The sequence below is a fragment of the Typopeltis vanoorti genome, chromosome 12 (genome assembly GCF_054136105.1).
Source record: "Typopeltis vanoorti isolate ZY-2024b chromosome 12, IOZ_Tvanoo_1.0, whole genome shotgun sequence".
Classification (NCBI taxonomy): domain Eukaryota; kingdom Metazoa; phylum Arthropoda; class Arachnida; order Uropygi; family Thelyphonidae; genus Typopeltis; species Typopeltis vanoorti.
Genome location: NC_143560.1, coordinates 47,202,545 through 47,221,395, shown reverse-complemented (window position 1 = coordinate 47,221,395; position 18,851 = coordinate 47,202,545). Strand labels below are relative to the sequence as shown.

The window sequence follows — 18,851 nt, the reverse complement described above, 5'->3', positions numbered from 1 at the left end:
TTGTGTATTGAAGGATGAGCAGAGTGAACAGCTACACCAAGATATATATCATGCTAACTGAGCAATGATATGAGGGGGAAAATGGAATGCTAGTATGATAGAATACTACCGCAACTTCAACGAGAGACACATGCAAATATGCTTAACAAGGAAACAAAATACTTATAAGCACTTTGAAATTCCTGTGTATTTTTATTTTCTTATATATTTATAATATAGTTAAACATATACATTTATTTTGAAGATGGAAATTGACACTACTGAGGTCGGAATTGAGATTTGCTGTTGATCACTTGAGGGCCAGACATGTTTCCTATGCAATGTCTGAGTTTTGGTTTTCAGGATGACTGTTAGTAGCACTTGTTTTTTGCACCAGCTTTCCTTGTTTATAATCAATGGTTCTGCATGTCAATTTCAAGAAAATTGTCATGAACAGAATCATTCATATTTCATGCTTTTAATGATCTAATACTCTGGTTACATCATTAAAGATGATGAAAAGCGAATAATTGTGTTAATGTTTTTTTGCTCTCTCTCTGGAAAATTCTAAGACTAGTTGTCCACCAGAATTCATCTGTGTTCTGAGATTGCTACAGGACAAATACATCAAAAAGTATTATCAGTAAAGTGTTCAGAAGACCATTCATGGTAAGACAGCATGAAGCAAGCTTGTATCTTAGTACCTATGCTCATTGACAGAAAACGTCTTCCAGGAATTGAAAAAATCTATATGATGAAGGGGGAACTTTTTCACTTTAATAGACCATGATTCTAAATAAAATATCATTTGCAGAACTTAGCATGCTGACAACAGTATTCTTTTCAAATCACTGTTAACTCTTTCAAAGAAGCCTGTGATTGAATTGGGTTAAGTGTAAACATCCAAAAGATGTGGGTGTTTCACCAATTTTCTCCAGCTGATTTAGGCAAGTATCTGTTTCAGGCAAAGAATGACCCTAGGAAATGTGAATCATTTTTCCTGCTGACAATGATGAGGAAATTCAATGTCATTTGAAAGCACTAGTATAGATCCTAAATTTAAGAAAATGAGTCTTTAATAACCAGGGCATTTGAGCTGTCTTTGAAGAATCCTCATGATTCAGCAAAAAGAGAGATGCACCAACATCAGTGTTTTGAGAAACTATCTGCATGAGTATTAAGGCAATGATGAGTCACCAACTTCACTGGATTAGTCATGCAACCCATATGCTCACCTTTCTAAACAGATATTCTTTATGGAAGTGAAGGGTGAGAAGACAAAGAACAAAAGGAAGACAAAAGAAGCACTTCAAATTGAATAACTTATAATGGATAATAATGAATAATAAAAATGAATAAGGCAAATACAAAGAAATGTAATATCGACTTAAATAACTGGCTTTAGATCAATCATAATGGAGGAGAAAGGCACTGTCTACAGGATCTCAGTATGCCAGAAAGACTGAGAAGAGTCAGTGCTCCAAGAAACATCACCACTATAGAAGGTCACGTAGATCGTGAACTGGCCATCTCCGGACTCCCCAAGGCAGATTACCCTTTCATAAGATTATTTATAAATGACTGCCATTGATGAGTAGTCCAGGTGCAGTTGTAGCAAATCCTTGTAAAGAGGTGACATGACTTCTGTATTCTTATATGCTGGTCTCCTACTCAGCATGGATGTTTTCCTCTGTATCATTCTTGGCATCTTTTCAATATATCCTCTAAACTTCAATTCCTTTTCCATCACATCTTCAGGATCTTTAATTTTGTCAATAAAAATCTCATCAATAGAGTAAGCCTGCCAGAATTTCTTCAACTCAAAATACATTACTTTGCATTTAGCATCCATTATCATTGCCTATAGTAGAAGTCTATTTAGATCCTCTTGCAGGAACTTCCATATCAGATTTATTCTTATCATCCAACTCTGGTGGCCAGAGAATTCATACTCTCCCATGAACGTTAGTCCAGATTAGTAGTCTGGACTACTGTTTGGTTTCTAAATAAGCAGGATTTCACGCAGAGCAACAAAAATCATCTGCCAGCTAAAGACTTTCACATGCATTAACTACTGCAGATTTTAACCGACAGCCTGTTCATTGAAGAATAGATATACAATCTGCTTGGCCAACCAGGTTGGCTCTTATTTTGTGATAAAATTATGACACTGAGTTGGATAAGGGAAATGATACACAATGAACTGATATAATATTGTATGACAGAGTGTTGTAAAAACTGGAGAAGTTGGAGATGGAAATAAATCAATGACACTGATAAGAATAGAAATAGAGATAATCAAAAGAATGCTTTTGACCTAACAAAAGTGTTTAACACACAAAACCTTGTTGGACAAACTAACACACATTGGAAATAGAATACCTTTACTCCTGCACATGTAAGATCAGCTCACAGTAGAGAGAGAGAGAGCTACCAATCACATGTGGAGTATTACAAGGAGCTGTTCTTTCTCCAATTCTATTTAACAATGACATAAAAATAAATGCCAAAAAAAAAAAAGCTAAAGATATTCAGCAATATGATAAGTTGAACTTCATTTCAGTGCTGATCTAAACTGGAAAAGCCATATAAACTATCTACACAACAAACTCTGAATAATAGCAAACAGACTGTATTAATTAAAAGACGTAGCTCTCACATACATAAAAATATTAATCTACAAGGTATTACATGAAAACATATTAAGATATGAAATTACAACGTATGCATTCTGTGAAGACTACAAAGTAAACAGATTACAATCGTTGCAATATAAAACAGTAAAACTTATATTAAAAAACGTTTAATTTTCTTGACCAAAACGCTCTGGAAAGACTTTTAATGGTTTATTATATGCACTTCATCAATTATATTGATCAAGTGCATATAATAAACAACTTTGTTATACCAACTAGTTTCACCAACTAAGGCTGTTGGCATCTTCAGGGTACACAACTGATGTAAGGCACTAAAAAGTAAAAAACTGTTACAAACTATAATCAACCGATTCCAATTATATTAAACAAAGAACAGAGCGTGTACAATACATGCATGGAGCGTGCATGATATCACTTGTTGTTATTTAGGAACGTTCTATAGTTGGCACTATAATTCAGTGCCAACTATAGTTCTGGCGAGTTGAAGGATCTGATAAGGGTCTTCCAGATCACGGGCAAGATTAGTCCTTAGTTCCTGTTAAGGTTTTGTATACAGTGGGCAACTGTTGTGGCCTCATGGAGGAGGACTTCCACTCCTGAATTTTTAAGGAGGCCACAACAGTTGCCCACTGTATACAAAACCTTAACAGAAACCAAGGACTAATCTTGCCTGTGATCTGGAAGACCCTTATCAGATCCTTCAACTTGCCAGAACTGAATTATAGTGCCAACTATAGAACGTTCCTAAATAACAACAAGTGATATCATGCACACTCTATGCATGTATTGTACGTGCTCTGTTCTTTGTTTAATATAATTGGAATCAGTTGATTATAGTTTGTAACAGTTTTTTACTTTTTAGTGCCTTACATCAGTTATGTACCCTGAAGATGCCAACAGCCTTAGTTGGTGAAACTAGTTGGTATAACATAGTTGTTTATTATATGCACTTGATCAATATAATCCCATTAAAAGTCTTCACAGTAAAACTTATCTTTTGGGAACAAAGGAAAGATTCCATACCTGATAACAAGACTACGGTCAACAAACTACATGACATATAAATATAATAATCACTGCAAAAAAAAAAAAAAAGCCATCCAAAGCTTTTACATACCTGACATGATCAACAACCTGCCAGTTGATAAGAGAAACCTGAGGACTATGGAGAGCTGAAACAGGCACTGTACTGATGTTATAGCAAGATGGAAAATTAGAAGAAAATTACTTTAGGACAAACTAACCCTTAAGCCTTAACCCTAAGCCTCCAGATTAAAAAATAAAATAAAATAAAATAATAATAATGAAGTGTTCACAAGTACCAATACAAGGTCACAAATACACCCTCTGCAGCACCTGTCCCTTCCAAAAGGTTAATGTGTACATATGTGGGTGGGTGTGCATGCACTTACTTCTATATGCTAAACCAGAAATATGTACATTTATATATGTGTATATATACACATAGAGCCTCTGTAGCTCAGTCGATATAGACAAAGCCCTTTGGTGGGAAAGACAGGTTCGATTCCTGTCCATGACATGATGAACTTTATCTGGTCTCTGTCGACAAAAGGTGAGTTAACCAGTCTTATACGGAGGTAGGGGGTTTTTTTTTCATCTGGAAACTTGGGTTTCTCATCCCCAAGTGGTCCCATAAACACTCATGGATTTACAGTCATGAATACTTACAACAATATGTGGAAGAGATAAGGTCCTTGCCATCAAGTGCCATGTGTATATATCCCATTCAAGTGCTATCTCCTGGATAGGAGATGGCACTTGAATGGGATATATATATACACATACATATAAAACTAAATTGACACCTTGCTTGTTGTGAATACTGAATCAAAACCACGAAACTACCACCATGCAATATCTTCCTAAGATAAGCTTAGCCAAGCTTCAATAATGTCAGCAGAAAATGTCACAGGAACAAACAGAAAAAAATGCATAAGCGTAATAATAACATTGTACATATGTAAATACTCTGTAAGATAAGACAGTAATAATACTATTATAATTTTTTTTAAAAATTAGATGACACCTCTAAGACATCCAATCATTTTGAGTTGGTACACTATAACATACTACATCATCCATCATCCTCTTTATATCATATAACGTCCACTAACTTATTTTCTGTATGTTATTTGTATTGTTCTCTGGCTGATTTGCATGTAAAATAAAATATGCATGAAAGTTTTTAAAAGAATCAAAAGTGGAGCATTCAGAAGTGAATTGTTGACTAAATTATATGAATATTACTGGAGAAAAAATGAGAGTTTGAAAGCAGTAATCAACCTTGGAGAGTCAACAACAGACTCTGAAGAAAACATTGATTCAGACAAAGTGACACAGTGAATTTGTCTGCAAGGATACAAAAATCAGAACGTTCTTGACTCAGGAAGTTAAGAGAAATTCATGGAAAAGAAGAGCACTTATTGAAAATAACTAGAAAGTAAATCAGCATAAGCTCTGAGAAATACACAGAAAAATGCAAGAAAGCAAAGCAGGGTGTATACAAGTTATTTAAAAAAAGGGACGGCTTTTGTAAGACTACAGAAGATGAATAGCAAGAAGATATAATTTTTTTTAAGCTATTGAAAAAAGTTTAAAAATGAAGGAAAGGATATTGTAAAAGGAATCATAGATTATAAATGTAACATAAAAATGGAAGATAAAGATGTCCTGGATGTCTGGAGTAATTACTTTGAAAAATTGTTAAGTGACAGAACTATAGTAGAAAATATTCAAGAGGAATGCAATCAAAAGTACATATCATTATTTGATATAGAATCATGAAAAATCTGAAATTGAAAAAGGCAGCTGAAGTAGGTGATACTCAACCAGAGAAATTGCTAGTATATTGAAGTATGAGTCTTTGACTCCATGGGGTCATGGGTAATAATAATAATAAAAGTTTCACAGCAGTTTCTCTGCACAATTCAGAAGCTATATTATTATTATTATTATGTGACACCTCCAGGGAGTCCAAAGACTCATCGAGGGAGAGTGTGGCAACAGCATCGAATGAATTATCTCCTTCCAACTACTAACCGCACTCAAACTTGCTTAACTTTTAGCACGAGACATTAGTAGCAGAGGCTCTACCAATCGACCAACCTATGGTCAAAAGATAGAATTCAGGATGATTAAAGAAGAGTTCTGAGAGTACCCATCCATAAAAATGGCAATAAAACTGATTGTGAGAATTACAGAGTAAGAATTTTCCTGCTCAGTGTTCCAGATAAGATTTATGCAAGGATATTTTAGGAAACTTCTTAGAAAGTTTCCTAAACTTCTTAGGAAACATTCTTAGAAAACTTTGTGTTTCCTAAGAATGACCTCCCACGATGAGTCTTTTGACTCCATGGAGGCGTGGATAATAATAATAATAATATTTGAGAAGAAGCTAAGAAATGTTGTGGAAGAGAAAAAAGAAAACAAGCTGAGTTCAGGCTAAATAGTGGTATTATTAGGATCAGATTTTCATTTTAAAACAAATAATTGAGAAATCATGGCTGATATTAGCCAGGAAACATTCAGACAGATTAAAACTGGAATTTTTATTCAAGTGTATACTGTCTAATAACATCTCCCTAGACTCCCATAATTTCTCTCTATCTTGTCAACAGTGATGTGTAAATTTCTGAATAATGTCATCGAACTTCATGTCTTTCTGTTGAGGCATCATGTGCACTGATGATAATGCATATGATGATACAGCTGTGGCCTCACTTCTCTGGTTTCTGTCTTTGATTTTCATTGTCAGCCAAAAGTTTACTTGCGAACTAGAGGCCAATGATTTGCTTTCTTTCATGATTCAAAACTAGCCAAATGGTTTCAAAAATTAAAAATTTCCATCTTCAGAAAACCAATCTATACTAACAGACTTCTCCATATCTCTTCACCATTCATAACTGAATATTGACCTCTCACTCTCTGTGTTAAGATAGTCTTATTGATGATGAGGAAGAATAAAAAAAATAACTATGATTGCTAAACGACATCTTCCTACAAAATTGCTATAATAAATGCAATGCCACTAGAATCCTTGCCAGCCAGTGAGCTCAGTATATTCTTGCTGATAAGGAAGTCAAAAGTTTTATTTCTCTTTCTTGTACTGACTTTATCTCAATAAAACTATCTAAAACCCTCCAATATCATTTCAATAATGACTGGATTATTCTGAACCTGACAAAACTTCTGAAACACCACCTGTGGTGTAACTGTGAGATCTTATACTATGGACAGACAGATAGAGAAATTTACTGAACATAGCATTAAGGCACATGATAGAGACATGGAACATCAAAAAAATGAGGCCACAGCTCTGTCATCACATGTATTATCGTCAGCTAATCCACATGATTCTCAACATAAAGACACCAAGTTCTGTGGAGTCATACAGAAAATCTTACAATGCAGTTATGACAAGAGCGAGAAAAAAAATTGGAAGTCTAAGGAGATGTTACTAGACCTTATAAACTTCAAATATAAACCCCCGCATTAATTATTTTGAATTTCCTAGCTACGATACCAAATATGCAAACATGCTCAACAATAGGTGCATGCTCACAAATGATTTAAATACAACATAATACCATATATCTGTTGTGACCATGTTAATCTTTTACTGTTATTTACTGTTTGCCTCTTGTTATTTCGTTCACACCTGAAGAAGTTATGTGCAATTAGGATGAAACTAGTCAAAGTTTGATAACTAACTACAAGTTATTTTGTGTCTACATTATTCTTGTCATAGTTATATAAACATTTCTGTTGTGTTTTTCTTTCTACTTAATTAGTCATATACAACTCTTATGCATGTGCAAAAAACCTACTTCTCACTTCCTTGGTCACACCTTCCTTCCAGGGCTTCCACGGATGACTTCTTGTTCTCCCCCAATCTCATGAAAAACCTTCAACATTGATCCTATAACAACCCCTTACCAACCTGTCTCTATCATATCATCCCTCTTCCTCCTATCCACTAGACTCTGTAAATTGCATCTTCTCAACCTTTACTCATATTCAACATTCCAGAGATCAGAAACTACCTTAGTCAGTTGCCTCTGGATCCTTTCCAACAGCTCTTCATCCATTAGAAAACCAGGTAACCAAATCTGTGCAAAGTAGTCCATGTGTGACCTAATCAAGGCCTTATACAATGGAAGAATCTCCTTCTACAAGTCAGTGTCCTCCACATCATTACCAGAATTCATTGTTGTCCCCACAAATTTGGCAATGTGTCCTCTAAATTTTGGATCCTTATCCACCATCACCCCAAAATCTCTTATTTCTTCAACCTCCAACAATATATCAACACCAAGTATAAATTCTACATCCCATCTTTGTTTCCCAAATTTTAAAACCTTATATTTTGCAACATTGAACTGGTATCCCCACTCCCTTACCCATTCACTCAATCAATTCAAGTCTTCTTGTAAGCCCACAACATCTGCTGTACTCCTCATAGTTCGTCTCAACTTTGCGTCATCTGCAAACAACTGAATATCCCGATCCAATTCTTCCCTAATATCATTAACTTACAAGTTAACCAACAATGGCCCTAAAACAGACCAGTGAGGCACACCAATAGCGACTTTCCTCTTCCAGGACATTGCTCCCCCATACACAACTTGCTGATACCTATCAAATAGCCTATCTCCGATCCAATACACTAATCTAATATCCAACCCCATCTGCTCTAGTTTGACTATCAACTTATCGTGTGGTAATCTATCAAAAGCCTTTGCAAAATTTAAGTATACTACTGTGTATCCATCCATCTTTGTTCCATGAAGCTATCAACTTATTATAATAAATAAGTAGATTACTACAGCATGACTCCTTTAACATATCGATGCTGTCTAACAAAGATAATACACTTTAACCACAACAACTGACACATACAGATAGGCCTATAATTTGAAGCTTGAGTTTTGTCACCTCTCTTATGAAGCAGCACAATCTTACCTTTCTTCCACTCCTTTGGAACTCAAATTAAACAAATATGTCAAGGCAGATGCCAGCTCCCTAGCACATTCCTTCAAAATGTGTGGTGATATATTATCAAGTTCCATAGCTTTATTAACATCAAGTTTGCTCAATTCCCCATATATCTCTTGCTCACTTACAGCCAGTCTCTTCTCTGCATCATCAACTGCTTTCACTCTCTCCATTATGTCACATTCACAAGAATGAAGGACCTTTATGAACTGCTCATTAAATATCTCAACTATAACCTCTGCAGAAGTTGTTCTTATACCATTTTCTCCAATCAGTGCCATCCCTCTATAATCATTCTTTTATTTTATTTTTTTTGCTGGCTATATATCAAAAGAACTCCCTAGGATTCTTTTTGACTTTATTAGCTAACTGCTGCTCATATTTCACTTTTGCTACCCTTACCAACCAAGTCACCTTCCTTGCTTGTTCTTTGTAATCCTCATGAAATTAACTTTTATCACTCCTGTTATGCTGCCTACATAATGTGTTTTTCCTCTGTATCACATGCTTAATCTCTTCATTCATCCATTTCACACTTATCTTATTTAACCTTCTCACCCTTGGAATACATTTAGACATTGCTTCTACTAGACAGTTCTTGAATATCATGCAAGCAGCATTGATCTCCTTTCCACCCAACTCCTCATTCCATGCTACACCTGTAGCTGTGTCCTGAGCTCTTTATAAGCAACATCCTTGTAGTTCCACATGTACCCTTTCCTTACAGAGGTCCTTACACTGCTAGCAAACTCCCAGGTAATCATTTCATGATCACTCTCACCATTTGCAGGGTGATTTGACACCTGATTTATAATAATATCCTCTGATGAGATGATGAAATCGAATACCATCAATCCTCGTGTGCCCTCTGTTACATACTACCTGAGGTAGGTGTCCCTCAAAAACTCGAGAAACTCATTTTCTTTATGTCCAGTTACTATCTGATCATCCCTGTCTATATTGCTATAACTTGCTGATATTAAAATCGTCCATAATGATCACCCTTTTCTTATTTGGTTAGGCTAACTTAATTATACATTGCATGGTCCCTGCCATCGACATTACAAGATCTATAACTTTTTTTACGCTTTCTATCTTCACAAAATATATATACATCAGTACATTAATGCCTTGGTAAAAATTATTTGAGTAAGATTGTTCTAAAGGACAGAGATAGATGGAGTTCAGGAGGTATGTTTGTTGTAGGCTTAAGGAAGAATGGCAGAAGAGCATCCATGCAAATACCTATACATGAAGCATATGGAAAAAAGAAAAAAATAGAATGTCTGTATGAAAATGAATGCAATGAATATGCAAGAGAGGGGTCCTCAGTTAACAGGAATATATTTTTGGGGTATCAGCCAAAAAAAAAAAAAAACAGTTTTAGAAGCTGTACAGGTGAGATATAGTGTGTTTAGTGAAAAAAGATCACATAATTTTTTTTTTGGATATGAGCAAGATATGGAAAGTCTAAAGGTATAAGTCAACAGTGCATGGGAAGCATTTAAACAATACTTAAATGATGCGATATCAGAATGTGTTCTGAGAGTTTGAAGAATAAATAGAGTAGGAGTAAAATGGATGTGTAATCTTATTAAGCAAGAAATTCGTAAGAAAAGGATGATATGGAAGGAATACCGTTTGCATAAGGATGCTATCCATTATGAATGTTATAAACAGCAGGCTAGAATAGTCGCAACTGTTGTACAGAAAGCAAAGTTTGATTATGAAAAGAAACTGGCTCTGCATACTAAAGACAACCCACAAGAATTCTATCGATATGCTGCAAGTAAAAGAAAGAATGAATATGAAAGAATAAATCCAGATGGTGCGAGGGTTACAGATACAGAAGAGGTTGTTCAGTTAATGAGTGCCCATTTTGTTAAAAGCTATCAACCTGAGCTGTTGCACAAATTGAATAAGAATTCAGCAATAGAGCCTGATGGAATATCAGCACATATGCTAAAAGAGTGTTCAGCTGAACTGTCTATTCCTTTAACCTGGTGAAAGCAACATTGAGCTTACTGTTACCTCTTCACTAGATGAAGAAACATAGGTGTGTGAGGCCGAGGTGTTAGAGCTGTTGCACAAATTGAATAAGAATTCAGCAATAGGGCCTGATGGAATATCAGCACATATGCTAAAAGAGTGTTAGGCTGAACTGGCCATTCCTTTGATCAGGATGTTTAATATGAGTCTCAGAGCAAGGAAGATTCTGCAAGAATGGAAGGAATGTATGGTAATTCCATTGCATAAGGGTGGTACAAAGATCAATGTATCCAACTATCGACCAATTAGTATCTCAGGAGTGGTGGTGAAGATTTTGGAAAAATTGGTTAGGGCCTAGATTCAGAAATGGGTTGACAGTGAATATCTACTTTGCAATGAACAACATGGGTTTACTAAGGGAAGGTCATGTTTTAGCAACTTGCTCACATTCTATAACAATGTTACCATTGAATTAGACAAGGGGAATGGATACACCATGATACTTTTGGATTTTGCTAAGGCTTTTGACAGAATACAGCATGGCAGACTGCTGCATAAATTGGAGAAAATGGGTTTGGGTTATACAATATTAGCATGGATAAGAGGATGGCTGACTGACAGATATCAAAAAGTGGTATACGGGGTTCTGAGTCTGCAAGGTTTAACCAAGATCTAGTTAGTAAGATACGGGAGTAGCAGGGGCAACTCCGAGGTTTACCAGCGCCACCATCTCTTTACATGGTGTATGGAGTGCAGATAGTTATAATGACTTAAAACAGCTTGGGCTTACGCAGAAGGATATAAAAGTACTTTCCTTGAGGACCCTACAGGGCACACTGGTGGCATGGCATTGCCACCAGAGAATGACTATAAATGATGACCAGAACAGGCATAGGGTAAAACACTTGTAAAGGTTTAGGCGTATATCAAGTCTGGGCGAGATGTCTAGACGTAACGTAAGGGTCGTACTGTCCATAACCAGTACAAAGATTAATAAAAAAAAAATTTAAAAAAGAAGAAAAAAAAAAAGGATCAGTGCTTGCTCCACTGTTATTCAATCTGTACATTAATGATATTGGGAAGGATTTGACAAGTGACATACAGTTATTTGCAAAGATAGGTAGGGTAATCAGGAATGCTGCTGATATGCAGTCTTTGCAGAATGATTTGAATAGGCTGGAATTGTGAGCATGAGAAAATGGGTGTCAGTTCAATGTCAGTAAATGTAAAGTATTTATATAGATCATTATGTAACTTTATATAATATTGTACATACTGTTATCCAGACATTTATACATCCAGATACATATTGTTCCTTCTTATACCATTTTCCTTTTACACATTAGGTCTCTTAGCCTATTACAATAAAAAACTTGCATTCTAATAAACCCTAATTTTGATACTGATAATGAGTCTTTGACTCCATGGAGTCAAAGACTCATTATCAGTATCAAAATAAAGAAATTTATCAAAAAGTTATTATTATTTATCAAATAGTTATTATTATTATCACCCAAAGAGTGATAATAATAATAACTATTAGAGATAAGATTAACTGTCTTATCATTGTGTTGTCTTGACTTTTTTTTTTTTTTTTTGCAGGTGAAGGAGGAGCCCAGATTTTACAGGAGAAAAAAAAAACCCGTTACCTTGTATAGAGCCAGTTAGTACATCTTCATCTGAAAAATTCAAACATTCCTCGTATCCCATCTGGTATTTGATTTGTCATGGATGTGTATGAAAGTCTATACATGGCAGATTTTCATTGTCCAGCATAAGACACTGCCATCTTGCTTACTGGAGGCCTGAAGCAATTTGAAAAAATGTAATGTTTGGTCATTAGAGCAGTGTTCTTACTGCAATGTGCTGAAGATTTCCAAAGTTTCATGGCTGGAATTTCTGTAACATTATACACATAAAAAGAACCTAGCTCTTTCTAACAAAATAAATGAAAAAGACCTGTTATGTTTTTACTAATTACATTATGCAAGCTCTGTATAACTTCTAAAATAGAAAAAAATCATAATAAAATTAATAATAATAAAACAGGAAGAAACAAAAAAGATCACATAAATCAAAACTCAAATTCAGGAATTAAAAAATTGCAATATATCTTCCACAGCATTCATTTATCAAACCACTAAATTACTAATTAATTCTGGTGGTGATTACTAATATAATTATTAATCATTTATTATTATTGTCATTTCATTTATAAATTTACATTTATTATAAATCCATCCACCTTGAATTATAAAACAAAGATTAAGCCATGTGCAGGTATTTAAGCAGTTTTTCTTTTATAAAGCAATAACAAAAATTTTTCTCAATAAATTTCTTTACTTAAAATATACATTGCCCAAAACAATTAGAGGATATTTTTGTTTCTGTTGGATAATTATCAATTTCTGCAAATAATTATAACTATTGGGTACTTTATACATGAATAAATATTTCTTACTTATGGATAGGGGATAATTGATGAGATATTATTTAAATAATTGATACTTATTACAAATGTAACAAATTATACATTTTAGCATAAAATAATTTTAACAAGAATAGCCAAAAATGCTTTTGTTAATTTTTAATAAGGCGAGTCTTCTGGCAAGTAATGACAATTACCGATTGTCTCTTGGAGTTGTTTGCTGATGATGCGCGATCTTGACCTATCTTTGGCAAACATTTCCCGTCTCCAGAAAGCAATTCCAAAGTCATGAAATTATGCTTTGAGATACACAACATGCTCGAGCAACAACTTGCTGCATTTATCCAGCTTCTAATCGACCAATGGCTCTCCAAGCCATGGATTCCAGGATATCATGTTGCTCTGCCATTTTTAACAAAATAATGGATGTTAGGTGACATAAGTTTACAATTGAAGTGATAATTATGCACTGTCAAAGTGAGCGCAATAAGACACGCTTTTATACCCCCCACATGCTAATACAGCTAAGACACGTTTCGAACGATATGGCTAAGACAAGTCTTAACATGCTTTTGTAGGCAGTTGCATGTTCTACACTGTTGTATATTAAGAATATTTTAAAATAAATGTGTTACATTTCTAAATTATTTTTATAACTTTATAATTTACAAGAAAACCAAAATATCTCCTAACCGTTTTGAGCAGTATATATAAAACACATCAATGACTACTTACTCCTATTCTGTGATCATATTGGAGACTGATAGGGAGCCTGTCAAGTTCTTTCTGTGTCATTTTAACAAGTGGAAAGGAAAGATCAGAACATCCACCTCAAATTAATAATAAATATATATATAATAAAGCACTGTGAATGGTATAAACCACATTACAATATACATGGTCATAAATAAAAAAATAAAAAATAAATAAAAATAAAAAAATATATATATATTAAATCATAATACTCATCTCATCATCATCATTATAATATTATATGTATTTCTAGGTGATATTTGATCAGAAGTGTTCAAATATGGAAATATAAAAGCTATGCAGTGGCTACATTGTGTTATTCATTGCTCCATGTAATTGGAGCAATGCTCTCATAGTTCCCAAATATAAAAAGGCAAATAAAGCTGAATGAGAATTAAAGAGGAGACGGATAAAAGAGAATAGTGAGACAGGAAGAGTAGTGTTGTGTCGGAAATAACCGGCCCACTATCAGTCAGCCATTTATTTCGGACCAACATGAGAAGAAATTGGCTTACGATAAAAACATGCTTATACTCTCAAGAGCAGGAGTAAAGAAATAATAAATGAATTGTAATCAAAGAGGGTATATCAATTTAATTAGTAAGATTGTTATAAAATAGTCCGAATTGTATTCTAAAATCATGCCCAGTATGGAAAATTATGTTAAAGAAATCAGAATCATATGTCAACCAATCAACGGAAGGTCAAATCACTACATAAGAGTCCACAGTGACACAGCAGAAAAACCGTATAGCCATCCGGTAACCTCAACCGTAACAGTTTCGTCAAGAGAAGCATGGAGAAAGGAATGTGACATCATCAATACCTGTCAAATCAGGGATAGCTTAGTAGGTGACGAAAGTAATGAGAGCGGGCACTCGCGGATGAAATATAAGGAGCCGCGCGCACTTTAAATGCCCTCTCGTGTTCCTGTATTTCCTGTGTTCTTGTTCGAGGGCCATGAAGGCTGAGAAAGCTTGTCTCCAGTATCCAGCAACATTCCACGTTGCTGTGGGATCCGATATGCACAAAATATCTGACAGAACATCGGCAGACCAGCAGACAGAGCCACTGGTAAATCTGCTACCAATGTGAGGACGGCGAAGGAGATCCTTCAAGGAGAAAAGAAAGCAACAGACAGCGGAGCGACAAGAGAATCTTGCCACGTCCGAAGAAAACCCGGGACTAAAGTTAAGGACCAACTTCACTAAGGAAACAGCCGGTAAGGTGCAGAACTTTTATTTTATATATAACAAGTCATATAGAAAGAGAGGAAACAAAAGGAGAGAGAACTTTGAGCATAGCCCTGCTCGAGACATCTAAGTGATCTGTTTGGACTAATCATCTGTGATAAGACTTTCCTATGTTAGTTTAATCTCTTGTGTAAGAGAGCCATTATAGCAGAACAGTTATTAAATGATTTAGTATATGTGATAGCGTGTGAAGGTCCTGTTCCTTACTGAGAGCCTACAACTTATATAAGTTTTACAGGGAAGAGTTTAGTCCTCTGACTAAAACAGTGGCTGTTAATTGAGTGAATATATCATGAACATTTAACTAAGGTTACAATATTCAAGAATTGCATGACCATGAGAGCATCACTGAATCCTAATGCGAGATACTAGAATAAGGATGATTAACTAATGCTCTTGACATAAAATAAGATTAACCTGTGTGATAAGAGATATATGAGAGATTTTAACAATTAGGATATTTGAGTGATTTATTACAGTAGTATGAAAATCTATGCATGAGTTTATCCTTATATTATTGAGATATGATTTTAGTGTAAATACCTTTTGTTCAAATAAATGTATTCTTTTAAACTAAAACTTGTGAGTTCTTGTGTCTGAGACTGAACTACTGCTTAGAAAAGTTTGGACCTGCATAAGTAGCGGATACTGTATAAAGAGCGGGAAAAAGGGAGCCACGACTGCATACCACGTGATCTCTAACCTCAATTAAATTGCTGATATAATTAGTGGCTTAAGTCTTAGTATCAGAAACTGGTTTCTGGCTGGCACAGTCAATCCTAAAATAATTTGTCAGGAACTAATTTCAGGTACATGTAACTTCTTAAGATGTGAAACTAAATTAGGGTATTATAAGAAAACAAAATAACCAAAAGCAAAAAGGAAAACTAGAAAGAAGAACTAAGGGACATAACAGTAGTATGCGTGTTGCCTAGGTATGACTGTGGTCAGATGAGGTGGAGAGCAAGGTTTATGAATGATATATTGGCTGAAATGTGTAAGGAGAGGGGAGTACAATTTGTTAATGTGTGGAATGAGTTTGAAGGATGAAGTGAATTGTATGGGAGCGATGGACTACATTTGAGTGGTTATGATGTGATTCATTTGGAGAGACTGTTGCTGGAAGGTAGAGTAGTGAGTATAGAGAATGAATCAGATCAAGTGGAAAGTGATGTGGAAGAGCAGGAGAGTACGACAGGAGAGACTGAAAAGATGGTTATGAATGAGGAAGTAAGTGGCATGAGTATGGAAAATGAGAGAATGGGTATGCAATATGAACAGGGAATCAGGGAGGCTCAGAGTGGACAGGAGTACATAGCAAGAGAAAGGTGGATGCTCCAAGAGGATGTGAGAGCATGTGAACAGGAAAAGAATAGGATGGCCTGGGATCAAGAGGAAACAGTTGGAATTGAAGAAGGTTCTAAAATGAATAAGCAGAAAGGAAAATGGCCCCAGTCGAGCATGGAGAGATCACATTGAATGAGTGTTATCAGTGGAACTAGCTGTAGATCCAGGAATGAGCTGTTGCGTTTTTATATAAATGCTAGAAGTGTAAGAAACAAGGAATATGAAATGGTTGCACTAATTGAGTCTGTTCACCCAAAAATACTTGGAATAAGTGAGACATAGTTATATGAGGACGACATCCTGACAGGAATAGAGATGGAAGGATATGATGTGTTTCGTGAGGATAGAAGGGGTAAAAAGGGAGGAGGAGTGCTATTGATGATAGAGAAAGAGTTATGTCCATACAAAGCAGAGATGTAAGAGGGAAATAGTGCCAGTAGTTTTGAGGCAGTATGGTGTGAGATAGAGGTGAATGTAATGAAATACTTGGTTGTTGGATGTTATTATAGACCAGGAAATGTTGATCGTAGTGACTATGAAATGTATAATCAAATTAGCCAAGCAAATAAGAAAAGAGTGATCATTATGGGCGAGTTTAATTATGGCAATATAGACCTGAATGATGAGATAGCAACTGGAAGTAAAGAAAATTAGTTTCTTGAGTTTTTGAGGGATAACTGCCTCAGACAGTATGTAACAGAGGGCGCACAAGGGTTGAGGGTCTTGGATTTGGTCATCTCATCACAGGATGTAATTATAAATGAAGTGTCAAATCACCCACCAATTGGTGAGAGTAACCATGAGGTGATTATATGGGTGATTGCCAGCAGTGTGAGGACCTCTATAAGAAAAGGGTATATGTGGAACTACAAGGGGAGTGATTATGAAGGGCTCAGGAGACAGTTTGCAGGTGTAATATGGAATGAGGAGTTAGCTAGAATAGAGATCAATGCAGCTTGGAGGATTTTCAAAAACTATCTAGTATATGCAATGTCTAAATGTATTCCAAGAGTGAGAAGGTTAAATAAGGTAGGTGTGAAATGGATGAATAAAAAGAATAAGCAGACAATATAGAGAAAAAGGGCATTATGGAGGCAGCATAAGAGAAATGGAAATAACCAATTCCATGAGGACTACAAACACCAGTCAAGGCAGGTGACTTAGTTAGTGAGGGTAGCTAAAGAGAGGTATGAACAGCAGTTAGCTAATGAAGCCAAAAAAGAATCCTAAGGAGTTTATTCGATATGTAGCCAGCAAAAGAAAGAATGATTATGGAAGGATGACATTGATTAGAGAAAATGGTATAAAGACAGCTGTTGCAGGTGTGGTGGAGATAGTTAATGAGCAGTTCATAAAGGTCTTTCAATCTTGTGAATGTGACTTCATGGAGAGATTGAGAGCAGTTGATGATGGGGAGGAGAGACTGACTGTACGTGAGCAAGAGGTGTATGGGGGAGTTGAGCAAACTAGATGTTAATATGGCTGCGGGACTAATAATATATCACCACGTATTCTGAAGGAACGTGCCAGGGAGTTGATGCTGGCCTTGACATATTTTTTTAATACAAGTCTTGCACTTGGTCGTGTTCCTAAGGAGTGGAAGGAGGGCAAGATTGTGCCATGTCATAAAGGATGTGATAGAACTCAAGCATCAAACTATAGGCCTATCTGTGTGTCAGGTGTTGTAGTTAAGTTGTTGGAGAGGCTCTGAGTCTTTTTCCTGCCATCTTAGCATCAAACAACCAACCTTTCTTCTCACATTCTGTTTAAATGATCATACCACCTTAGATTAACCCAGCTTATACATTCTTGAATGCAAACGATGTCAAGTTCCTTCCTAATATCTTCAATTTTTAATATGATTCTGCCATTGATGCCATCAGTTCACTTCCCTAATTTTTCTGAGAACTCTCATATCTGTGGTCTCTAATCTTTGATGAATTGATCAACTGATGTCTATATTTCTAACAAAAATCTCAAATCCATAAGTTAAAACTGGTTTGAAGACTGTCTTGTGTACTGTTAATTTAGTGTTTTGGCTGATTTCTCTCCAAATTTAATACAGGTGTTATTCAATTTAGTTGGAGAATCCTGAGACTTACACTGGTTGTGTTTAGAGTACATCATCATGATCTGCATAAAGTAGAGAGCTAAGTTTGATATCTCTGATTCTGATATCCGGCAAAGGTTGGTCGATTGGTAGAGCCTCTGCTACTAATGGCTCAGTTAAGTAAGTTCGAGCGTGGTTAGTAGTTGGAAGGATCGTTTGATGCTGTTGGCACACTCTCCCTTGAATCTTTGGACTCCATGGAGGTGTCAAATAATAATAATAATAATAATAATAATAATAATATCAGGTTTAACGCCATTCTCTCATTATGTGATACACATAGATGATGATGATGAATAAGAGTGGAGACAATGTGCAAC

General features: G+C 35.5%; 1 protein-coding gene across 1 annotated transcript in view; it reads right to left on the bottom strand.

Moving 5' to 3' along the window:
- Window positions 1–18,851, bottom strand: part of LOC150100756 (FRAS1-related extracellular matrix protein 1-like) — a 114,690-nt gene that overhangs the window by 52,104 nt on the left and 43,735 nt on the right. Inside the window, exon 5 of the mRNA XM_090402001.1 lies at window positions 13,804–13,898. Within this exon, the coding sequence (XP_090258127.1) occupies window positions 13,804–13,898 (95 nt within the window). The remainder of the gene's footprint in view (window positions 1–13,803; window positions 13,899–18,851) is intronic.